Raw genomic sequence first — 25,082 nt, 5'->3', positions numbered from 1 at the left:
TAATTTGTATCAAAATTCTTGGTATAATACAAGATACATTTTAAAGATTCAGCCCCCTCTGCTTTTAATGTGACATTTTTCAGCAAAACTGGATCAAAACAAGCTCTGTGTACTACCTGCCAGTGAGGACCACTGGGACCCTCAGCCTAGCATGGGCACACTCAGGGAAGGCAGTGTACCTGTGTGCTCAGACTAGATTTCTCCCCAACACAGCCATGATTCCAAAGCCCAGTTAAGTCTCAGTATCTGGGTGGGACACAAGCGCATTGATTTCAACGTGGAGGCAAGTTATGGATAGCCACTGTAAGGCATAAAGCCTTCACCATCCAGTGAAAAGTCAGACTCCACTATTTGAGAAGTGTTCTATGTCATCTTCTGATTCACTGACAACTTAAGGATGTAAGCTCTTTTCTTTTCTCATTCCGTGTTTAGATGCATATATTTCTATATCAATTTCTTCCTGTCTTTCAGATGCAGAATTAGGAAGAGGGCAGAAATGAACTATTAATAGCTTATGATTCCAGTCAATCTATAGGACTGAAATTGGTAGAACTTTAACTTATATTCTGATCTAAAACAGCTTACTTCCATCCCAGAGATGGCCACTCACCACTGTTAATTGTCCATTTTTATCTTTATAGATCTGTTCTTCTGGTCCAGTGTTGAAAACTATTGTGCCTTCTTTTCCTGGACTAATATAAAACTGTAAACTTAAAATACACAAAGTGACACATTACTGACATGTGTTTTCTTCTCTCGACCTTTGGTTTGCAAAAGAAATTCACTTATGAAACTTCGCTAGTTTCAAGATTAAATTCCTGTTTTATTACAGGGTTTTATTGCATATTTGAAGAAAAGAAGAACGCTGTTGCCACAGCTGGGCAACTTACATGTTCCTGTAATTACTGTGAAATCAACTGAGCACACTCAGTTCTTCAAGGGCCACATCACGCTGAATCTCTTGGGGGGCTAAGTATTCCCTCAGAGGTACAGAAACACAAAGACAACACGTTTCAAAGCACTCGACTCTGTCTGGTTGTTAAAACCTGGAACAGCACAGGCTGAGGGAAAAGAGACAGCTCCCCAGGGTATCCTGCCTTCACTGACTTCATTTCTCTGGAGTCCAAGATCACAGGGATGAAGATGGAAGAAAGTTCTTTATGGGAGAGGGCGAGGATGTAACACTAGAGGCTTGTTTCCTACCCCTTACTGGTAGAGATGATACTTGATTATTTTGGAAGTAGGAGGCAAGCAGGAGTGAAAACATTAACATTTGCATCTTCCTTGATCTGTAATGAATTTTTTTTTTTTTTGAGACAGGGTCTAGCTCTGTTGCCCAGGCTGAAGGGCAGTGGTGCAATCTCGGCTTACTGCAACCTCCACTTCCTGGGTTCAAGTGATTCTCAAGCCTCAGCTTCCCGAGTAGCTGGGATTACAGGTGTGCACCACCACACCTGGCTATTCTTTGTATTCTTAGTAGAGATGGGGTTTTACCATGTTGGCCAGGCTGGTCTTAAACTCATGGCCTCAAGTTATCTGCTCGCCTCATCCTCCCAAAGTACTGGGATTACAGGCATGAGCTACCATGCTGGGCCTTAAAGCATTTTAACATTGAATTGCTTCCTGAGCTTAAGGTGAAGCCACCTACCTTCCTTGAACAACATTGACAATATTCTCCTTCTTAACCAGCATGACGAGTTTGGTAACCGCTTCAAACATGTGTCTACACTGTAAAACAGCATCCCCCTGGGGTGGGGAGGAAACAGGGTGTGATTTCAGTATTCACAGCTTAAACAGACACTCCAATAGAGGTTTCACGGTGGCCAACATTTCGGCAGCGTATCGTTTCTTTTAGCAGAGACTGGTGCCTGTCAATTACCTTTTGCTTGTTGTCCTCCGGTGAAACATGAATGACTAAGATTCCGTCACTCAGATTGCTAGTGGAAACACCTTAAGACAGATCCAGAGTTAGGGGCCAGGAACTAGACAGCTTGACATTAGTACAGAGAAGAGATACGCCCAGGGGCTGCCCAATCCCATGCTTCATTCTCCTAGCTAGGCCCAGAAGGATGAGGGGCATCCTTCAGAAATCAGCCTGCTATGGGGCTCTGATCACCGTGGAAGGAGACTATTGCCCAACTTGGGTACTTGAGTAAAGTGGAGCTATTAATACTTATGCCAGAATAAAGGGCGCAGGCCAGGCCGGGCAACGCCAGGGAAGGAGGGCAGATGGGGTTTTTTTTTTGGAGCCAGAATCTCACTTTGCCGCCCAGGGTGGAGTGCTGTGGTGCAATCATAGCTCACTGCAGCTTTGAACTCCCGGGCTCAAGTGATCCTCCCGCCTCAGCCTTCCGAGTAGCTGAGATGATAGGCGTGCATTGCCACCCTGGGGTTCATGGGCACCCCACACGTGTGTTTCCCACTTGGGAGCATCATTACTGACCTTTACAGAAGTTGAGTCAACTCAGTGCATTGTTGTAAGACTGCCCACTTCTTACCTTTGAGAGCTGAGTACTCTATTTTCTGCTTGATTTTGGCAAGTTCCACCACATACGCTGCTTTCTGAGTAAGAATGAGTTGCCGCTGCCGTGCTTTGAAGCCTTTCCTGTCATATTTGATGACCGGGACACCATACTGCAAGGTAAAGGTGACTTCATGGGGTGAGGCGGGGCAGAATACCGAGTTTCTTGCTACCGAGACCCCACTAAAGTGATGCCAAGCATTCAGAGAGGCTCAGACAGATTTTGCATGCACAGATTTTGTTTGTCTAGCTCTCCACATGCTGGGGATTTTGATTCCTAGCTCTGCGTACCTGTGTTGCCCTCTGAGGAAGTCAAGGCTATGGCTACCTGCCTTGCAGGTCTGCTCTGATGGGTCAGAGAAGAAAACTCTCACAGCCACAGTGTAATACAATCCAGTCACACTGGCTTCTATTCCCCCAGGGAACCAAAAAAAAAGAGAAAAGGGCAGAGCAGACACTGGCACACCCGATCGCCAGGGCTTCACTTGCTGCTGCATGCCAGGCAGCAGCCTAACCAGCTCTCGCCCACTGACTCATTCATCCTCTCAGTAGCCCCAGCATCCTCATTCACAGGAGATCAGAGGCACCGAGAGCTCAAGTGACCTGCCCAGGATCTCATAGCTACTGCATTCAAGGCCAGCGTCAGCGCCCGGGCGCCATGCCACACTGCCTCTCATGTACGGGGGTGTTTCATGACTAAGTTCATTCACAGCTACATTTTACTCAATTTCATAGGAAAGCAAACCAAGACACTTTCTAGGACGACAGAGGGGGATCATGAGAACAGCAACCATTATCTAACCATCCTTTTTTCCGTCATGTTAGTTAATACCCAGAACATCACAGTTCAGAGTCCCAGCTGCCCAGCTGCACCCCTGCATTTAAATAGTGTTCCCTTTATGGAGAAAGCAGACCCTGCTCTCAGATTTTATGAGAGGATCCTGTTTGAGACTGAGGGCACACACTGCCTTACCTGGATTTTCTCATTGCTAATTAGCTGGAGCACTTTGGGATTAATGTCTCCTTCATCTGGGGAGGGAACCAGAATGCCATCAATCATCACTAAAATACCAACCCTGTGGAAGAGTCACTGGTATCTGCTAGTTCTGTTATGTACCTCTGTGCTAAAGATCTCAGCTGTGGAAATAGCCATCAGGAAATGCTGCAGAATTGAGCATCTTCCTTTGACTTTTTAAATTTTATTTTTTTGGAAACAGTCTTGCTCTGTTGCCCAGGCTGGAGTGCAGTGGCAAGATCTCGGCTCACTGCAACCTCTGCCTCCTGGGTTCAAGCTATTCTCCTGCCTCAGCCTCCCAAGTAGCTGGGACTACAGGTGTTTGCCACCACGCTCTACTAATTTTTTGTACTTTAGTTGAGATGGGGTTTCGCCATGTTGGCCAGGCTGGTCTCGAACTCCTAAGTTCAGGCGATCCGCCCACCTCAGCCTCCCGAAGTGCTGGGATTACAGGTGTGAGCCACTGCACCCTGCCCTTTGACTGCTTTTAGAATTGGGAAGCCAAGTATATAGGCTGGAAAACGTACTTACCTATCCGACTGTTGGCAAAGGGTTGATTTAAACTTTCTGTGTAGCCGTCTTTCTTTCCCCTGAAGATTTGACTTGTAACTACCTTTTGCTGCATCTGGTAATACACAATTGAAATTATAAAGATGGTAGCCACGGGCCTCTTTGGGATAGAGGAGCTCTAGACCAATTAAGGTCACATCCTTTGCTGGATAAACTATGGGAGCTTTGTTACCCTGGAGCATACAAGTCAGAACACCTTCCTGGTTTTGGCCAAAATGCCCTAAAAGTTATAGTGGGGTTATATACACTGGGTTGACATTTCAGCTCGATCCCTTACACCTTCCTATAAGTGGAGTTTTCAGACTTCCCAGAGCGGTTTCTTACAGATCAGAGATCGTTTCAGAGTTCCCAGAGCAGTTTCTTGTAGATCAGAGATCAGCAAGCTACAGCCTGCGGGCCATACTCAGCCTGCTGTCCATTTTTATAAGTAACCTTCTGTTGGAACAGAGCCATGCCATTCAGGCACACTTGTCCAGGGCTGCTTTCTTACTGCAGCGGCAGAGTTGAGTAATTGTAACACAGAAAGGCCACAAACCCTGAAATAGTTACTCTTCCAGCCCTTTACACAGAAGACTTGCAGGTTAGCACAGTGAAAAACAGATCTCCAGCAGAAAGGGGTCTACGTTCTCCACTCCCACTGATGGATCGCAGGAGCCATTGCGATTGTGTTCCCATGGTAACAAAGGGAGCCATGCCAATTACAGTCACAGCTGGCATTCATTGAGGGCTCTCTGCTGGTCTACATGCAATTATCCTGAAAACTTCAAGGCATGGGACTAGCATGACCCCCAGCTTATAGGTGAAATGGTGGATGAGGAGGACTGACACTCAGGACCCACTCTCCCTCCCTCCACCACCTGCCACCGCAGACATCACGTCCCTACCATTGCTTTCCGCTCAGCCGTGATGCCCCGGCAGTACCTCTGCACCAGGTTCCTCATGCACATTTTCCTGAGCAGCTCTGATGCCTGTATGGAGAACACACTTCTTTTTACTCACACCCTGTCTGGGGCTGTGGCGATCAAAATGAAGCTTTAAAAAACCCTGCTGAATTAAGTTTGATTTCAAGTACAGTGTTTTTGTTTGTTTTTGAGACAAAGTATGGCTCTGTCACCAGGCTGGAGTGCAGTGGTACAATCTTGGCTCACTGCAACCTCCACCTCCCAGGTTCAAGCTGTTCTCCTGCCTCAGCCTCCCAAGTAGCTGGGATTACAGGCATGTGCCACCATGCCCAGCTAATTTAGTAGAGATGGGGTTTCACCATGTTGGTCAGGATGGTCTGGATCTCATGATCCGCCCGCCTCGGCCTCCCTAAGTGCTGGGATTACAGGCGGGAGCCACTGCACCTGGCCCAGTGTTAATATTTTGGATTTTACAGTTAGAGAAGCTAACCTGATCCTCTCCCAACTTTTTGCTGTTGCTTAACTAATGATTCTCAAACTTGAATATGTTTATGACTTGCCTGCAGAACTGGCTACAATGAAATTCCTGGAGATTTTGACTCAGTGGGTCCAAAGTAGAGTCCAGGAATCTTTCAACAGCCCCGACTCTAAGTTCCAGACACAGAGGGTCCTCAGATGATCCCTTGAGAGATGCTGTTCTAGGAAGGCTACGCCAAGAATGGAAACGCTTCGAAAGTGCTCTATTGGCCGGGCATGGTGGCTCGCATCTGTACTCATAGCACTTTGGGAGGCTGAGGCAGGCAGATCACTTGAGGTCAGGAGTTCAAGAACAGCCTGGCCAACATGGCAAAACCCCGTCTCTACTACAAATACAAAAATTAGCCAGGCATGGTGGTGGGCGCCTGTAATCCCAGCTATTTGGGAGGCAGACACATGAGAATTGCTGGACCCTGGGAGGCAGAGGTTGCAGTGAGCCGAGATCGTGCCTCTGCACTCCAGCCTGGGTGACAGAGCGAGACTCCATCAAAAAAAAAAAAAAGAAAAACCAACAAAACAAAACCAAAGTGCCCTGTTTAAACAACCTTCAGTGGGTTTAAACTAGTGTAATGCTAGTAAGGACATCACAAATTCTGAGGAGGTCAATTTCTTGTGCAGCATCGTTGGGAAGGGAAGCCGCACAAAGAAATACAAGAGTTACGCTCCGTCAGTACCCATGTTACTTATGACACTGGAATCCCAGATCAGTCCTTACATTTTCCAAGATTCCAGGAGGTCTCAGCCAGCTCTTGTCCAAGACAGTCTTTGGAAGGTGATACCGGAGATTCAAGATGTAATTCTTCCGCACAAACACTATAAAGTCCTCATTGTCAGGGCAGAGGGGTTTGTTGCGACTGATGAATCCCTTGATGAACCTAAAAAGGAAAATGCCTTCTTACTCGTCTGGACCATTTCTTCACTGAGATGGACTTTCTCTTCCCCCTTCTTTGATTCAAAGGAGGCCAAAGTGGTAGAGGCTGTTGAAATGACCACACAGGCCAGAAGCCAGGAATGTAGCCCGCAGGCCAAGTCTGCCCCACACGTATGTTCTGTTTCACCCACACTGCCTTTTGTTTTGTTTTGAGGGGCTTGAATTAGTTGCCCATTTAAAAAAGTTAGGAAGTAGTGCATAAAAGCCAGATTTCAAGGCCGGTCATGGTGGCTCAAGTTTGTAATCCCAGCACTTTGGGAAGCTGAGGCAGGTGGATCATTTGAGGTCAGGAATTCAAGACTAGCCTGACCAACGTGGTGAAACCCTGTCTCTACTAAAATTACAAAAATTTTAGCTGGGGGTGGTGATGTGTGCCTGTAGTCCCAGCTACTCAGGAGGCTGAGGCAGGAGAATGGCTTGAACTCAGAAGGCAGAGGTTGTAGTGAGCCAAGGTTGCACCACTGTACTCCAGCCTGGGCGACAGAGCAAGACTCTGTCTCAAAAAAACAAAGCAAAACAAAACAAAAAACCGCACAACAACCAAAAGCCAGATTTCAGCATTCCTTGAAAATTTAAGCCATCTGCCGACATTTCCCCACAGCAGCAGTCAACTGGAATGGGCTGGTTAACTGCCCCTGCTTGAGGTGGACTGAGCATTCCAGTTTGCTGCAGTCTCTATCATGCCCTATTGTCTTATCCCAGCTCATGAGACTCACTCACTTTACCTGCCTGGCATCAGAAGGCATTTGACTTTGTGACTTTTGAGCCAGGCTAAGAGAAATTCCAAATACATGGAGTTGTGATCACCATCAAATTCAGCTCAGAGCAAAGGGATAGAACTGAATTCCAAGGCATTCTGAAGGGAGTTTTTTCTTTCTGCACGAATCCAAAAATCACAAAGAACTCATCTACCACCGTGACCATCCCCTGCAGGGCACCAGTGTTTTGTGACCGCTCTCTCTGTTGTACCTGAGAACTTACTTTCTGATAATCCACACGGCCCACTTTCTCCTTTTCATTGCCTTCCGAGCCAGGGCTCCACGCCAGTGGGCTTCCAGTTTGATGGCTGAAAGAGTTTACTGCTGCCGTTAGAAGGTGAGTAGAATCACATGGAAATACAGGGGGCTTTTCCAGACGTCTTTATGCGTTCAACAGACATCTGGACGCCCACCACCCACTGCAGCACTCTGTTAGCCTCAGAGATGGAAGGTCAGATGAATGTCATTAGTTCTTCCTTTTTTTTTTTTTTTTTTTTTGAGACAGGGTCTCGCTCTATTGCCCAGGCTAGAGTACAGTGGCACCATCTTGGCTTACTGCAACCTCTGCCTCCTGGATTCAAGCAATTCTTGTGCCTCAGCCTCAGCTGGGATTACAGGCATGGGCCAGCATACCCAGCTAATTTTTGTATTTTTGGTAGAGACAGGGTTTCACCATGTTGGCCAGGATGGTCTCGATCTCCTGACCCCGTGATCTGCCCACCTCGGCCTCCCAAAGTGCTAGGATTACAGGCGTGAGCCACTGAGTCTGGCAAATGTCATCAGTTCTTACCTGGGAGTGCTCAGGCAACAACTGAACCAGATGGAAACAGAACAGAGGGGGCTGTAGAAGGTTTCCAGGGAAGCCCCGAAATTATATGAGGCGGTCATTTCCCAGGGCCTTTTCAGGCACAGTAATGGCACTTGTGAAAGTACAGATTAGTCTCAACACCATGTTTCTCACCGGAGTTTACTTTTAGTTGTCTACATTTAAAAATGGGTACACAAGCCAGGGCACATAAAACTAGGTTCCAGCTTGTTTCTCTCTCTCTTTTTTTTTTTTTTTTTTTTTTTTTTTTTTAGTTGAGACGGAGTCTCACGCTGTCACCCAGGCTGGAGTGTAGTGGCGTGATCTTGGTTCATTACAACCTCCGCTGCCTGGGTTCAAGCAGTTCTCCTGCTTCAGCCTCCTGAGTAGCTGGGATTACAGGCATGCACCACCACGCATGGCTATTTTTTTTTTTTTTTTTTGTATTTTTAGTAGAGTCAGGGTTTCCCCATGCTGGCCAGGCTAGTCTCGAACTCCTGACCTCAGATGGTCCTTCTACCTCAGCCCCCCAAAGTGCTGGGATTACAGGTATGAGCCACCATGTCCAGCCTGTTTCCCAATTTTTAAATGCTCTTCAGATTTTTTAATTTTTTTTTTTAGTTATTCAGATTTTTAAAATGCTTTTAATCCTCAGAACAGCATTGTTTCTATTACAAAAACAAGCAACTTGAATCAACCCAAGTGTCCATCAACAGAACAGCTAAGTTGTGGCATACTCATAGCTCAGGGGCGGGCCCATTACAGCTCACCACTTGTTTATATAAATAAAGTTTTATTTCAACACAACCCTGCCCATTCATTTACATATCATCTAAAGCTACTTTCCTGCTACCATGGCAGACTTGAATAGCTGTGACAGAGATCACAGGACACCCAAGTCTAGAATACTTCCTATCATGCTGACCTCTGCTACAGTGGACTACTACACAGCTATGAAAATGAACTAAATCTACACACATCTTTTGGTTGAATTTCAAAAACAATTTGGAATGCAAAAATGTCACCCAAAATACCAAGAGTATAGTTTTATTAAAACATGCCAAATTATAAACATATGATTTAGAGATACATCCTTAGATAGTGAAACTATTGAAGAAAAACAAGAGAATGATGAATGGAAAATTCAAGCGAGTGGTTACTTCCACAACATGTGTGCGTATGGGTGGGAGCATGGTTTGAGAACGTGACGGGAAGAGATAGAAAATGGATAGTTTCAAGGGTACTTGTATGTTGGAAACCTTTTTCAAAAATTACTCTTCTGTTTTTTGAGACAGGGTCTCAGTCTGTCACCCAGGCTGGAGCGTACTGGTTCTGTCATGGCTTACTGCGACCTCCTGGGCTCAGATGATCCTCCCGCCTCAGCCCTCCAAGTTGCTGGGACTACAGGCATTAACCACCACACCTGGCTAATTTTTGTTTGTTTTTTGGTTGAGACAGGGTTTCACCATGTTGCCCAGGCTGGTCTCAAACTCTTGAGCTGAGTAATCCACCTGCCTCAGCCTCCCAAAGTGCTAGGATTACAGGCATGAGCCACTGCGCCTGGCCCACAAAAGCATTCTTTAAATGCACACATATTGTAGGTCAAATAAAACATACCTGTGGAACAAAATACAGGCCACTGTGTTATAATCTCCAATGAATAAGGTAAAAATGAGAAGCAGCTCCAGAACTGGACCCTGCAATAGCTCCACACCACGGTTTTAAGGATGAGCAGGGGGAGAGAACTTGCAAATGTGCCCCCAGGTGCCAAGCAGATGAGAAATGGAGCAAGCCGGTTGCAGTGGCTCATGTCTGTAATCCCAGCACTTTGGGAGGTGAAGGTGGCTGGATCACAAGGTCAGGAGTTTGAGACTGGCCTGACCAATATGGTAAAACCCTGTCTCTACTAATATAAAAATTAGCCAGGCATGGTGGCACATGCCTGTAGTCCCAGCTTCTGGGGAGGCTGAGGCAGAAGAATCGCTTGAGCCCTGTAAGTAGAGGTTGCAGTGAGCTGATATATCACCACTACACTCCAGCCTGGGTGACAGAGCCAGACTCCATCAGAAAGAAGGAGGAAGGAAGGAAGGGAGAGAGGAAGGAGGGGAGGGAGGGAGGGAGGGTGGGTTAGGAAGGAAGGAAGGAGAGCAAACTGGTGTGTTTCTATTTCTTACCTGCTTGTCTTTTTTTCATGTATTCTCTCCTTCCTAGGCAGCTTTTGTACGTGGCCTGGATTCTTGCAACTTAAAACAAAACAGAAGTTTTGGTGAAATGGCTTTGCATGTGTGCATCTTTGTGACTGTGACCTTCGGGGGTGTTGGGGGGACAAGAGAAGGGGCCCCCAAAGGCCTGTGGTGTAGTGATGTTTCAGGAAGCCAGTTCAGCACTGCCGACCTGCGAGCTGGCTGGTTACACGATGCCTGGCTCCCAGATGCTGCCCCATAACGGGAGTTTCCTTCCTGCCTTTCTCTTTTCTTTTTCCAGGGCAAGGAACAGACCTAGTGCTAAGAGCCCCCCAGTTCCATGCCAGGCATTAGATTTCATTTTCATACGCCACCCCACAAGGCAGGCATCATCAACACATTTTATAAATGGGCATGCAGGCTCAGACAGCTGGTGAAGACACTTGCTGGGTAACACAGCTAAGGAGGAGCACGAACCCAGATCTGACCACAGAACACGCGCCTTGGCTTCTGCGCCCTCCATCCACCCCCTCCACATAGCGACTAAGGTCCCATCAGAGGCCAAGTTCATCAAGCAGCCGTGTCCTATTCTCTGTGAGCTGGTTAGAGATGCTGGCTCAGGCCCTGCTGACCCAAATGTGGCCCTTCAACCAGATCCCCAGCCATTGTGCCCATTGCTACATGGGTCAGAAAATAAGACCGCCAAGGCTTGAAACCAGACAGACCCACGTGCAAACCCCAGCTCTGCTGTTTACTTGCTGTGTAGCCTTCAACAAGTTACCATCACCTCCGTGCCTCAGTTTCCCTGCATAGAAAGCAGAGATGATAACCCCTACCTCACAGGTCTGTTCTTAGAACAGAATGAGACCATGGTATAAAGGACTTGCTCACTTGGTGGACGGCAGGCCCTCAATTACGCAAGCGTAGTTCTTGACAGATAGGTTAGATTTCAAAGGAGAAGCTCCCTCCTTCCGTAGTTTTGATGTTTTACTTTTTGCATTGCCCCATCTAACTTTTCTCATTAACCGTTCCCAACAAACACCCTGGCTGCAGGCTTTGAAGCTTCACTTTCCAACACCAGACGTTCAGACAAGTGAAGTTTTGAAAACCTTAATTTAAAGGGGATGGTCTCTCATGGTTTTACAGCCTAGTAGTACACAACAGGATCTGACCCAAACGAGAACTGAGACGGCGGTACAACGTTTATATTTCTGCCGGCACCTGTGGCTGACCTCCAAACACTCGTTAAAACAAATTCACATGTATCTTATCGTAATCCCGTATCTCGTTCCTAGTTCCCAAGCGAATGCTTCTCACATATATCATACACGTGTGTTTAAGATTCACCTTCAAGCTCGCCTTGTTCATTTCATGCTCTATTGAAATCAGGGCGGAAAAATAAATCATACCTAGTTGATGTTTACTAAATTCAAAGGCATCTTCAGTAGCAAGCAGAGTTCTGGGGAAACGAATGAATATTTTGGTTCTAGAAGTGAAAAGAAATATTTTTGTTATTAATTAGTCAGTTTACCATCTAGTGGGTTGAACAGTGCCCCCTTCAAAAATTCATGCCCACGTAGAACCTCAGAATACGATCTTATTTGGAAACGTGATGAAGGTAAGGACAGAAATGAGATCATCCTGCAATAGAGTGGGCCCTAATCCACCGAGAGTACCCCTGTCCACACAGAAAGCCCCAGGGAGGAAGCCCACATGAGGACAGAGGCAGAGACTGGAGGGACACAGCTGCACCTAAGCAACACCCGGAGCCGCCAGGAGCTGGAAGAGGCACCAGCAGGAAGGTGGCCTTGCCAACTCTTGATTTTTGGACTTCTGGCCTCCACTACTAGGAGAGAATAGGTTTGTTTTTAAATCAGCCAGCTTGTAATCATTTGTTGCACAGTTCTAGGAAATGAATTACCATCCTAACCTGAAGTTGTTTCAAGTTATATTCCTGGGCTTTAAAGAGTGACAACAAAGAACATGGGTGTTTGTTTTGTTTGTTTGTTTGTTTTTGTTTGTTTTGAAGCAGAGTCTCAGTCTGTTGCCCAGGCTGGAGTGCAGTGGCGCGGTATTAGCTCACCGCAACGTCCATCTCCCGGGTTAGTGATTCTCCTGCCTCAGACTTCTGAGTAGCTGGGATTATAGCACCTGCCACCATGCCAGACTGATTTTTTTTATTTGTTGTAGAGATGGGGTTTCATCATGTTGCCAGGCTGGTCTCGAACACCTGGCCTCAGGTGACCTACCTGCTTCAGCCTCCCAAAGTGCTGGGATTACAGGTGCCAGCCACCGCATCCAGCCAGACAAAGAATGTGGATCTAAGCTTAAAAGAAGATCATGCCGGATGTGGTGGCTCATCCTGTAATCCTAGCACTTTGGGAAGCCAAGGCGGGCAGATCATGAGGTCAGGCGTTCAAGATCAGCCTGACCAACATGGTGAAACCCCGTCTCTACTAAATATACAAAAATTAGCCGGGCATGGTGGCATGTGCCTGTAATCCCAGCTACTCGGGAGGCTGAGGCAGGAGAATCGCTTGAAGGCACAACGATTCTCTGCCTTTAAGGCAGAGGTTGAGGAGGCAGAGGTTGCAGTGAGCCCAGATTGTACCCCTGTACTCCAGCCTGGGCAACAGAGCAAGACTTGGAGGAGGAGGAGGAGGGAGGAGGAGGAGAGGGGAGGAAGGAAGAAGAAAGAATAAAGAAAGAAGGAAGGAGAAGAAGATCACATTAGCCAGCAGAGAGAAGTTACAAATACTGACCTCACATTGCCTGCCCGACCCCTGCGTAGTGAGGGAAAGTTCCAGGGCAGCCACTGGGGCAGCAGTGGGTGGTATCTGGTGAGACTCACTCTCCCTTGTCCCTGTTCCAGTTTATGGAACAGGGAACAGAAGGATCCCACCTCTGACCTCCACGGTCTGCCCCCTCAGGATGTGCTGAGCCTTGCAGAATCCCCTTAAGGTCTGGATTGAATGAGTAACTGATTCTTGGAACAGGCCCAGAATAGGAGCCTAAAGATGGAGGGAGACCACGGCGTCCCAGACGGCCACGTGCAAGTGGGAGTTGGGAGTCGGGGAAAAGCCCATGAACGGGATCAAAGGCACAGATCTCTGCAGCAGGGAAGCTCTGCCGCTGGGGAACAGATCTTCAAGCTGGGGCCCCATCCCTGCAACCACATTAACCCTGACCAAAATGACTAACAAAAGGGACTCACATCTTCCCGACTGATGCCCCTTGAGTTGTGCCTGAAAGCGTTCAACGTGTACAAAAGTTCTCTGCTCATGGACAACTACGACTCTACAGTTAATAGTTCCAGAACACCATTTCTTTTTCTTTTTTTTTAAGATGGAGTCTCGCTCTGTTGCCCAGGCCGGAGTGCAGTGGTGCGATCTCGGCTCACTGCAATCTCTGCCTCCTGAGTGCAAGTGATTCGCCTGCCTCAGCCTCCTGAGTAGTTGGGGTTACAGGCCGCCATGCCAGGCTTGTATTTTTAGTAGAGATGGGGTTCCACCATGTTGGCCAGGATGGTCTCCATCTCCTGATTTCGTGATCCACCCGCCTTGGCCTCCCAAAGTTCTGGGATTACAGGCGTGAGCCACTGCAGCCGGCCTAGGACACCATTTCTGAGATGCTACATTTCTGTTGATCTCACATCGTCTAAGTCCCCACAGCTCCTCTGGCAGGTCACGCGTACATGGGAACAGTGAAAGAATCCAGGCACACAGAGGTTAGATGGCCCCTCTGGTCCCCTCTGCTTTGCTAGCAAGGAGGCCCGTCTGCTGAGTCAGTTTAGTTCCTTTAGAACTTCATCTCCTCCTCCTGCGACACCACAGCTCTTCTAAAGAATTAAGAGCTGCATTTACATTGAGCGGATGAAGCATAAATCTTGTAAGTCTCCATAAGTCCCTAGGAATTGAGTCTCCTGGCTCTAGATGGATACAGATCAATGCACAAAACCCTCTGATGTCAAGGGAAGAGACCATATGGCGGCCCCCTGGTCACTTACTTGCCTAACTTGTATTCCTCGGGTTTGTAGCCGATGTACTTGATCAGCCGTTCCACGCCCTCTGCTGGAGGCCCGTGCCAGTGCGGCCAGGTGTCTGGGCACAAGGACTTGTATCTAGCAGGAGAGACATGGAGAAGCTGTGATTGTACCTTCCTGCAGCCCTCCCTGACACCCCCGGCCCCAGAGACCTGCTGAGCACTGCTGTGGCGCATCAGCCACTCAGCGTATATAGCAGTCCCATCACACGAACTTTCTCAAATTCAAAGATAGGTGCTTTGCAAGAAAGAAAGGAGAGAGAAACTTTCAATAGAGTGGGGAGTTTGACCTCTGTAGGACAATGACATCATCAGATGCCCAACCCAGTGACTCAATTCCACTCCTAGATATCTGTCCAAGAGAAATGAAACTGTGTGTGAACATTCGTACCTGAGTATTCACAGCAGCCCCTGGGTGTACTGGGTGTGGTAGTGCATGGTGCTGTTATTCATAATGGCCAAAAGGTGGACACAACCCAGATGTCTGTCAACAGAAAACTGAACAAACAGATGTTCTAGCACCAGAAGAAAAAGTTCTATGCTTGGGGCCAGCTACGGTGGCTCCCAGCACTTTGGGAGGCCAAGGCAGGAGGACCACTTGAGACCAGGAATTTGAGACCAGCCTGGGCAGACCCCATCTCTACTTAAAAAATTTTTTTTTGTTTAGCCAGGTGTGGTAGTGTATTCCTGTAGTCCCAGCTACTCAGGAGGCTGAGGCAGGAGGATCACTTGAGTCTAGGAGGTTGAGGCTGCAGTGAGTAATAGCCTGGGTAACAGAGGAGACCCTGTCTCAAGAAAGAGTAGAAAAGAGAAAGAAAGGGTTCCATGCCTGGGAAGTGATGGAGGCCTCTTTTTTTTCCTCCCGAGGGGTAATTTTTGCTCCAGTGTTAAGAACCTGATTCCAATGGCTGGGCGCAGTGGCTCACGCCTGTAATCCCAGCACTTTGGGAGGCTGAGGCAGGTAGGTCACCTGAAGTTGGAAGTTCGAGACCAGCCTGACCAACATGGAGAAATCCCGTCTCTACTAAAAATACAAAATTAGCCAGGCATGGTGGCGCATGCCTGTAATCCCAGGTACTTGGGAGGCTGAGGCAGGAGAATCGCTTGAACCTGGGAGGCAGAGGTTGCAGTGAGCTGAGGTCGTGCCATTGTACTCCAGCCTGGGCAACAAGAGCGAAACTCTGACTCAAACAAACAAGAACGTGATTCCAGCATGCAATTCTCTTCTACCCTGTAGTCACTAGAAAGAGAACTGTGATGTCTGTAATATAATGAAGTACGTGAACACAGAATTCAGAAGTGTGGATGGATCAAGGCTGGAAGCAACACAACCAGAGCCACGGGCGAAGAAACAGAACGCCTGGGCTCGGGCACAGCTCCGGAGTGGGAGGAGTCACCGCCTCCCCTGTGCGACATGAATAGTAACAGGATCTTCCTCATGGGGTTCTCATGAGGTTTAAACGAGATAATACACACCAGGTATTTGGTTCCAGTCCGAGACTCAAGGAGCGCTAGCAATGGTGTTCCCAATATGCTCCTTCCTTTCATACCATGTTCATTTTAAAATCATATTTTAAACTGTAAAAAAATAAAAGCATGTATATATATTTTTTGATACAGAGTCTCACTCTGTCACCCAGGCTGAAGTGCCGTGGCGCGATCTTGGCTCACTGCAACCTCCGCCTCCTGGGTTCAAGCAATTCTTCTGCCTCAGCCTCCCGAGTAGCTGGGATTATAGGTGCGTGCCACCACACCTGGCTAATGTTTGTATTTTTAGTAGGGACAGGGTCTCACCATATTGGCCATGCAGGTCTCAAGCTCCTTACTTCAGGTGATCCACCTGCCTCAGGCTCCCAAAGTCCTCGGATTCCAGGCATAAGCTACCATGCCTGGCCAAAAATATTTTTATTTTCCTGGAATTATACTTTAGAAGCATTTTCTTTAAGGGTATTGAGTGTCCCATGTTCCACCTACTTTGTGTAGGGACAAAGGTGCAGGACATGTGCTTCCTGAACTCCAGTGAAAGCTGGGGAAGATGGGGCCTCTACCACCCCCAGGGGATACAGCACAGCCTCAGGCCCCATTTTCTTCCAGGCCGACCTTGCCCAATACCAGCATGCACTGCCAAAGCTAGACAGATATGGAGGGGATGGCGAGAGGCCCTAAGTGCCTGCAGCCGGAGGGACTAGTACCTTCTGTCTTCTTCAACTCCACGATATGGCTGCTCCCATATCAAGGGAAGTGGTGCCAGGTGGGCGCACAGAGTTTAGGCATCTCCAGCCCAGTCCCATGAACCTCCCCTTGACTCTCTGCTCCTAGCTACCGACCAGCTGCCATGCTGGCCTCTCAGCTTGCCCTGGAGGCTTCTCCCCCCTCCAGGCTTTCCTGCCCGGATCGATGTTGCCGGAATGCTATGGGCTGAACATCTGTATCTCCACCAAATTCAAAATTTCATTCATGAAATCTAACTCCCAATGTGATGGTGTTAAGAGGCAGGGCCTCGGACAGGTGATTAGGTCTCAAGGGTAGAGAACTCATAAATGAGATTAGTGCTCTGATGAGCTCATCTCCCCCTTCCACTATGTGAAGACAAAACAAGAAGGCACCATCTACAAACCAGGAAGCCGGCCCTCACCAGACACTGAGTCTGCCAGCACCTTGATCTTGGACTTCCCAGCCTCCAGACTGTGAGAAACTTCCATTGGTTAGAAGCCACCCAGTCTACAGTGTTTTATGACAGCAGCCCAAACAGACTAAGACACGAAATGTCCTCATGGCTCACTCCCTCACTCAGAGGAGAGGGCCTAGCCACTTTTCCCCTTTACCTGGATTCATTTTTCTTCAAATAACATCTCCCTGCCTGGCCTTATACAGTCACCCCTCAGTATCTGTGGGGGATTGGTTCCAGGACCCCTATGGATACAAAATCCACAGATGCTCAAATCCCTGATTTAAAAAAATGGCATAGTGTTTGCATATAACCCGAGTACATCCTCCTGTACACTTTAAATCACCCCTCAATTACTTGTAATACCTAATAACAGATAAATGCTATGTAAATAGTTATTATACTGTATTGCTTTTTAATTTGTATACTGTTGCATTGTTATTTTTATTGTATTTTTAAAAGCATTTTCAATCCACCATCGGTTGACTCCTTGGATGTGGAACCTGTGGATATGAAAGGCTAGCTTTACATCTTTGTTCTTATTGGTCTCCCCCATAGAAAGTAGGTCAGGGATGGGGTCTGTCCTGTTCTCTGCTGTTACCCCAGTACCTAGGACCGTGCTAGCTCACATAGCTGCTCACCAGTTTTGTTTGTTTTGATACAGAGTCTTGTTCTATGATCTAGGCTGGAGTGCAGTGGTGTGATTTCAGCTCACTGCAACCTCTGCCTCCTGGGCTCAAATGATTCTCATGCCTCAGCCTCCCGAGTAGCTGGAATTACAGGCGTGCACCACCACGCCTAGCTAATTTTTGTATTTTTAGCAGAGATGGGGTTTCACCACGTTGGCCAGGCTGGTCTTGAACTCCTGACCTCAAGGTGGAGGTGATTCACCCACCTCCACCTCCCAAAGTGCTGGGATTACAGGTGTAAGCCAATATGCGTGGTCTGCTCACTAGTTTTTATGGAAAGAATGAATGAGCCTCAGCAGCAAAAATAAGAAATGTATGGGAACACAGGTAGATGGGAACATCAGGTGCATATGTGTTTGGAGGGTGAGGTGGGCAGTGGCTGTTGCTCCTGCCGTCTGCTGCAGAAGTCAGATTTGGGATGAAGATGAATGAATGATAAATAGCTGGTGGGCAAAAATGGTGGGCAAAGGAGGTACATACAGGAAAAATAAGGGCAAAGAGTCTCAAAAGACTACACTCAAAATATTAGGTTGAACCACATGAAATCACTGATATTCAACCATTCGGACCTACGAAAGTGATCATTTATTATGCTTGAGAGTTGTGTTGCTATTTTGATAGCATAAATTCACACACAGCCCATCACTGGAGGTGAGAGTAGGTGTAGAAATATTTCATTAAATCTTTACAAACTCCTGGAGCCCAGACTGTTTAATCTTGCAGACAAGGAAACAATAGGTCACAGCTATAACAGAATGAGGATTAAGACCCAAGTTTGTGTGGGTTGAAAACCCATGTCCCCACTGCTAACTTGCTGCTCTTGATGGCCTGTTGTGCTAAGGCACTAAACCAGACCCTATGGTCACAAATGGATTTGGCTTCCCCTGCTAATTCAGAGGCCCGTGGGGCACTGCCCACGGCCGCTCCCTGGTGGCAGGTCTATGCACTTGGCCTTGACCTTGACTGTAAACAGTGATTAGTGAAATGAACAGAAGGTGGTAAACTGAGTTTTGTAAAAAAAATTTTTTTTTTTTTTTTTTTTTTTTTTGAGACAGGGTCTCATTCTGTCACCCGGGCTGGAGTGCAGTGGCACGGTCTCAAGTTCACTGCAGCCTCAACCTCCCAGGCTCAGGTGATCCTCCCACATCAGCCTTCTGAGAAGCGGGGACTACAGGTATGCACCACCACACCCAGCTAATTTGTTTGTTTGTTGGTTTTGTAGAGATTGGGTTTTGCCGTGTTGCCCAGGCTGGTTTCAAACTCCTGGCCTCAAGCAATCCTCCCACCTAGGCCTCCAAAAATGCTGGGATTACAGGCATGAGCCACCACACCTGGAGTTGGGTTTTTATATTCTCCCAAATGTTGGTGTTTTTACCTGTCATAAGTACAGAAGTTAAGAATGAAACTGAGCCGGGTGCGTTGGCTCACGCCTGTAATCCCAGCACTTTGGGAGGCCAAGGCAGGTGAATCACCTGAGGTCAGGAGTTTGAGACCAGCCTGACCAACATGGTGAAACTGTATCTCTACTAAAAATACAAAAATTAGCCAGGTATGGTGGTGGGTGCTTGTAATCCCAGCTACTCAGGAGGCTGAGGCAGGAGAATCACTTGAACCCGGGAGGTGGAGGTTGCAGTGAGCTGACGTTGCGTGGCTGCACTCCAGCCTGGGCAACAGAATGAGACTCCGTTTAAAAAAAAAGAGAGAGAGAATCCAACTGAGCTTCCTAAGGGATGCCATTTTATTTATCATCAAACCCCAGAGATTCTCACATAGTAGGCACATGACTACTGGCTTCAGATCAATAAAATACATTTTACCTTTGCAAGAAATGCTCGTATTTCCTCCGGTACGCAAAGCCAGCCCGTCTCACCCGCAGGTGCTCCATCAGCCCCAGGTATTTGATCTGATGCCTTATGAGGAAGTCATCAAATTTGCCTTTGAAGAAACCGAAGAGAGAATGACAGGAGAAGACCCCATGGCTTCATTTCAACAAGACAGATCACAGGCTGAAAGCTGAAGTCTGGTGTGTTGGGTCCGGCCCTAGACACGTTTCATGAGGTCTTAATTGTGTTTTGTTTTGTTTGAGACAGGTTTCGCTCTTGTCGCCCAGGCTGGAGTGCAGTGGCATAATCTCAGCTCACTGCGACCTCCATCTCCTGGGTTCAAGTGATTCTCCTGCCTCAGCCTCCTGAGTATCTATACCGGTGCGTGCCACCGTGCCTGGCTAATTTTGTATTTTTAGTAGAGACAAGTTTTCACCATGTTGGCCAGGCTGGTCTCGAACTCCTGACCTCAGGTGATCCACCTGCCTCGGCCTCCCAAAATGCTGGGATTACAGGCATGAGCCACCACACCCAGCCCAATTGTGTTTTTTAAATGGTGGAATATTATAGGAAAAAATTAAATTTCTGATTCCTTTGAAAAGTCGAGATCTGGCCACTGTGGGCCCAGAGTCCCACATGGCAACAGCTGGCAGGAGAGGAGTAGCGCTGCTGCCCCTTTAGACAGAACATGCCTTTTCCAGTTTGCCGCAGTCCCCTCCACTCCTTATTGCCTTACAACCTGCCTGCCTCACTCATTTGCTTTTCCTGCCTGGCCTCTGTGAGCCTCTGATGGTACGACTTCATTATAGACCATGGCAAGAGCTTAGAAACTCCCCAAGTCATGGATCATTTTGGAAGACTGTTCCCTGGCTGGAAAAGAGCAACGCTGACTGCCCTTCCCTCTGACACGTCCCTGGCTCAGCTATGTTGCTCCTGAAACTGACCAAGCTCTGAGCAATGCTCACTCTGAACCACCAAAGGAATTCACTTACTTTCTATTATTATTATTTTTTGAGATAGGGTCTCACTCTGTCACCCACACTGGAGTGCAGCGGCATGATCATGGCTCACTGCAGCCTTGAACTCCTGGGCTCAATTGATCCCCCCATCTCAGCCTCCCAACTTGACAGGAATATAGGCATGTGCCACTACACCCAGCTAGTTTTTGTATTTTTAGTAGAGACATGCCACCATGCCTGGCTAATTTTTGTACTCTTTGTAGAGATGGAGTTTTGCCATGTTGCTCACGCTGCTCTCCAATTCCTGGGCTCAAATGCTCCACCTGCCTCAACCTCCTAAAATGCTGGGATTACAGGTGTGAGCCTGTAGCGCCCGGCAACTTCTATAATTTAGAAAGGAAAATGATTCACATCTAGAGGACATCGAGCGAGCTTGTGGTGGTGTTTAAGATCCCAACTGCCACCTCACTTTGCCTCCCAGCCTCCTTTCCCTGAGCCCAGTTCACAGCGATTTATAACTCACTGGGTTCTTTCCTGTCATTGGGCTTGATGCAACGGATGTATGAGGGCTCCTTAGAGATGAGAATTTCTAGAAGGCTGCTCAGACTGTTTTTAAACTGAGTCCCCACCTGCAGAGAGAGAGAGAAGGAGCCGAGGAGACACTGCTGCTTCCAGTGAATACAGAGAAGGCTGGCCAGGGCTCAAGGTACCAGCCCTGTAGAGCCGAACTAGCGACAAGTTGTCCTCCTAGTGGCCATTTGGCCCACTGAGAGGTGGCTTTGGATGTCCTGACCTGAGGAACCCAAGCTTGGTCTGGTCACGTGGAAGCTGGACAAGCATCTATCTATCTATCTAGGATGCGTCACTTGCTTGGCAAAGACGTGGTGAGCGCCCGGCAGGAACCAGTGCTGCCCCGGGCCTATCGCCCTCCGCCACCTTCCTTTGTGTTTCTTTGTTGACATGCATCCTTCATGATGCTGGCATTATTATAAGTTCTTTCTAACTTTCTTTCTTTCTTTTTTGAGACTGAGTCTCGCTCTCTCGCCCAGGTTGGAGTGCAGTGGCACAATCTTGGCTCACTGCAACCTCTACCTCCTGGTTCAAGCAGTTCTCTGCCTCAGCCTCCCAAGTGGCTGGGATTACAGGCACCTGCCACCAGGCTTGCCTAATTTCTGTATTTTTAGTAGACATGGGGTTTCACCATCTTGGCCAGGCTTGTCTTGGATTCCTGACCTTGTGATCCACCTGCCTCAGCCTCTCAAAGTGCTGGGATTATAGGTGTGAGCCACCACGCCCGGCCCAAGTTCTTTCTTTATTTGATGGTATTTTCCTATACCCTCTCCCACTAGCTCGTAAGTCCCTTGAGGGCAGGGACCTCATCTGGCTTGTTATTGCTACAACCCTGTACCTGGCACAGTGCCTGCCACGTATACATAGTAGGTGCTGCTCAATGAATGGCTACAAGCGAACAAACTGGCACTAAACCTGGAACATGAATATCACATTCGAAGTTCATATATATATCATAAGCCATGTTCCAAGTGATTTTTTAAGAGACAGGATCTTGCTCTGCCACCTAGTCTGGAGTGTAGTGGCATAATCGTGACTCACTGTAACTTCAGACTCCTGGGTTCAAGGGATCCTCCTGCCTCAGCCTCCCAAAATAGCTGGGACTATAGATGCACACCACTGCACCTCGCTAATTTATTTTTTCTTTCTTTATGTTATTAATGCACCCAAGTTTTGTTGTTTGTTTGTTTTTTTTCCCTAGATGGAGTCTCACTCTGTTGCCATGCTGGAGTGCAGTGGCACAATCTTGGTTCATTGCAACCTCTGCTTCCCAGGTTCAAGCGATTCTGTTTCCTCAGCCTCCCAAGTGGCTGGGATTACAGGTGCCTGCCATCATGCCCAGATACTTTTTGTATTTTTAGTAGAGATGGGGTTTCGCCATGTTGGCCAGGCTGGTCTCGATCTCCTGACCTTGTGATCTACCTGCCTCAGCCTCCCAAAGGGCTGGGATTACAGGCGTGAGCCACCGCACTCGGCCTTAATGTACCCAAATTTTGTCTCACTGATTTGTTTTAATTTTTATTGTAGAGACAGGGTCTAATTATGTGGCCCAGTCTGGTCTTGAACTCCTGGCCTCAAGTGATCCTCCTCCCTCAGCCTCCAAAAGTGCTGGGATTCCAGGTGTGAGATGACAGGTGGATACATTTAGTAGAATCTGTTAGAGAACAACACTTCCAGAAAAGAGGAAGGCGGCTTAAACAGTGTAGGTAGCCGGTGGTCATCTCACCCTCTGGGGAATTTTTGTTCCCTTTCCAATTTTGCATGGGCATTTTCCCCACTCACTGTTGGGGGCCTCCTCCGGTTTTCTAGCTCAGCCAGCAGGAAGCATTCCCTCAGGATAACATTCTTGGACTTGCACAGCACCTGTAAGCGAAGAGAAATGAGCACCACATTCACATTCGCTGTTTCAGAAATCACTACAGGGCTGTCAGGACGGCTCACAGAGGTGCATGCAAAGCAACAGAGCCATCTGCTTCTTAAACGCTTGAAGACGTTCCTGACGTAAAGAGAGGAGAACAATACAATCGAATACGGAAGACCCGTTCACATCCTTCGTCCACTGCTTTGGCTACTTGCCGAGGTCCGCTGTTTTTTCTCAGACATGATAAAGCAAAAATTGTCCCTGGTTTAGTGCAGCTGCTTCAGAATAAACTGCCTCTTTAAGAATGATCCCAAGAATGGCGATCATTAAAAAATCAAGAGACAACAGATGCTGCAGAGGATGTGGAGAAATAGGAACGCTTTTACACTGTTGGGGAGTATAAATCAGTTCAACCATTGTGGAAGACAGTGTGGCGATGCCTCATGGATCTAGAAACAGAAATACCATTTGACCCAGCATTCCCATTACTGGGTATATACCCAAAGGATTATACAACATTCTATTATAAAGATACATGCACATGTATGTTTACTGCAGCACTGTTCACAATAGCAAAGACTTGGAACCAACCCAAATGCCCATCAATGATGGACTGGATTAAAAAATGTGGCACATATGCACTATGGAATACTATGCAGCCATAAATAAGGATGAGATAATGTCCTTTGCAGAACATAGATGAAGCTGGAAACCATCATTCTCAGCAAATTAACACAGGAACAGAAAACCAAACACTGCATGTTCTCACTCATAAATAGATGTTGAACAATGAGAACACAGGGACACAGGGAGGGGAACATCACATACTAGGGCCTGTCAGGGGGTAGGGGTCTAGGGGAGGGAGAGCATTAGGAAAAATACCTAAGGTAGATGACGGGTTGATGGGTGCAGCAAACCACCATGGCACATGTATACCTGTGTAACAATCCTGCACATTTTGCACATGTACCCCAGAACTTAAAGTATAATAATAATAAAAAAGAAAACAAAAAGTTTTCTGTGTGGGGGGGAAAAAAAAAAGAATGATCCCAGGCTGGGAATCGTAGGGCTTAGGCTTATAATCCCAGTATTTGGGGAGGCTGAGGCAGGAAGATGGCTTGAGCCCAGGAGTTTGAGACCAGCCTGGCCACATGGCAAAACCTTGTCTCTACCAAAAAAAAAAAAAATATCCAGGCGTGGTGCTCGCTTATGGTCCCAGCTACTCAGGAGGCTGAGGTGGGAGGATCACTTGAGCCTTAGAGGTTGAGGCTGCAGTGAACTGTGATTGCGCCACTGCACTCCAGCCTGAGTGACAGAGACCCTGTCTCAAAAAGAAAAAAAAGAATGATCTCCAAGATAAAGGTGTTAAGTGAAAAAAGCAAGATGCAGACCCCCACACACAGTGCGCCATTATTGTGCAAAGAGAAACAGAAAAAAAGAGACACACGTACACACACTGTGTGATCCCTGGAAGGCCCCACGATACAAAAGTGAGGGCAGCTAGCTCTCGGGAGAGAGACTTGCCGACCTGGGGCCCAGGGCGGTCGCTTTTGTACTGCTTGATTTTCTCCCCTGTGTATGTATTTTTAAAATAATCCACATGACCAAAAGTCCTTAATTTTTAAAAAATTTAATTCTCTACCAAGAAAAATAATATTTTCCCTATATACGTAGCATGGAATACTATTCAGCCTTCAAATGGGTGATTCTGACATATTCCACAACATGAATGAACCTTATACTAAGTGAAACAAGTATTATGCTTATTATGCTAAGTTCAATAAGCCAGTCGCAAAAAGACAAACACCGTGTGATTCCACTCATATAAGGGCCCTAGAGGGGTCAAGCTCCTAGAGGTAGAAAGTAGATGGTATTTCCAGGGCTGCTGGGAGGGGAAGAAAGAGTAGCTGTTTAGTGGAGACTGTTTCAGTTTTGCAAGATGCAAACAGTTCTGGAGATTAACTAAACAACAATGTCAATCGACTCAACACTTTTGAATTGTACACTTTAAAATGATTAAAATGCGGCTGGGCGCATTGGCTCATGCCTGTAATCCCAGGACTTTGGGAGGTCAAGGCGGGTGGATCACCTGAAGTCAGGAGTTCGCGACCAGCCTGACCAACATGGTGAAACTCTTTCTCTACTAAAAATACAAAAATTAGCCACATGTGTGGCACGCACCTGTAATCCCAGCTACCCAGGAGGCTGAGGCAGGAGAATCACTTGAACCCGAGAGGCAGAGGTTGCAG

The 25,082-nt window shown here is 47.4% G+C and overlaps 1 protein-coding gene across 1 annotated transcript in view; it reads right to left on the bottom strand.

Annotated features, from left to right (window-relative positions):
- The window catches only part of MYO1H (myosin IH), a 62,043-nt gene that overhangs the window by 1,947 nt on the left and 35,014 nt on the right, over nucleotides 1-25,082 (bottom strand). The window contains exons 16-30 of the mRNA XM_032300993.1: nucleotides 22,755-22,835; nucleotides 20,926-21,031; nucleotides 19,438-19,555; nucleotides 14,229-14,342; nucleotides 11,632-11,708; nucleotides 10,214-10,282; nucleotides 7,458-7,542; nucleotides 6,261-6,420; nucleotides 4,991-5,074; nucleotides 4,068-4,161; nucleotides 3,495-3,550; nucleotides 2,499-2,634; nucleotides 1,880-1,950; nucleotides 1,649-1,746; nucleotides 611-710 (exon numbers count right to left, since the gene is read on the bottom strand). Coding sequence (XP_032156884.1) covers nucleotides 611-710; nucleotides 1,649-1,746; nucleotides 1,880-1,950; nucleotides 2,499-2,634; nucleotides 3,495-3,550; nucleotides 4,068-4,161; nucleotides 4,991-5,074; nucleotides 6,261-6,420; nucleotides 7,458-7,542; nucleotides 10,214-10,282; nucleotides 11,632-11,708; nucleotides 14,229-14,342; nucleotides 19,438-19,555; nucleotides 20,926-21,031; nucleotides 22,755-22,835 — 1,449 coding nt within the window. The remainder of the gene's footprint in view (nucleotides 1-610; nucleotides 711-1,648; nucleotides 1,747-1,879; nucleotides 1,951-2,498; nucleotides 2,635-3,494; nucleotides 3,551-4,067; nucleotides 4,162-4,990; nucleotides 5,075-6,260; nucleotides 6,421-7,457; nucleotides 7,543-10,213; nucleotides 10,283-11,631; nucleotides 11,709-14,228; nucleotides 14,343-19,437; nucleotides 19,556-20,925; nucleotides 21,032-22,754; nucleotides 22,836-25,082) is intronic.

Source organism: Sapajus apella, unplaced genomic scaffold (assembly GCF_009761245.1).
Source record: "Sapajus apella isolate SASKATOON/1434 unplaced genomic scaffold, GSC_monkey_1.0 scaffold2, whole genome shotgun sequence".
NCBI classification, from domain to species: domain Eukaryota; kingdom Metazoa; phylum Chordata; class Mammalia; order Primates; family Cebidae; genus Sapajus; species Sapajus apella.
The sequence above is the reverse complement of the archived record's forward strand: the minus strand, read 5'-3'. Positions and strand labels throughout refer to the sequence as shown.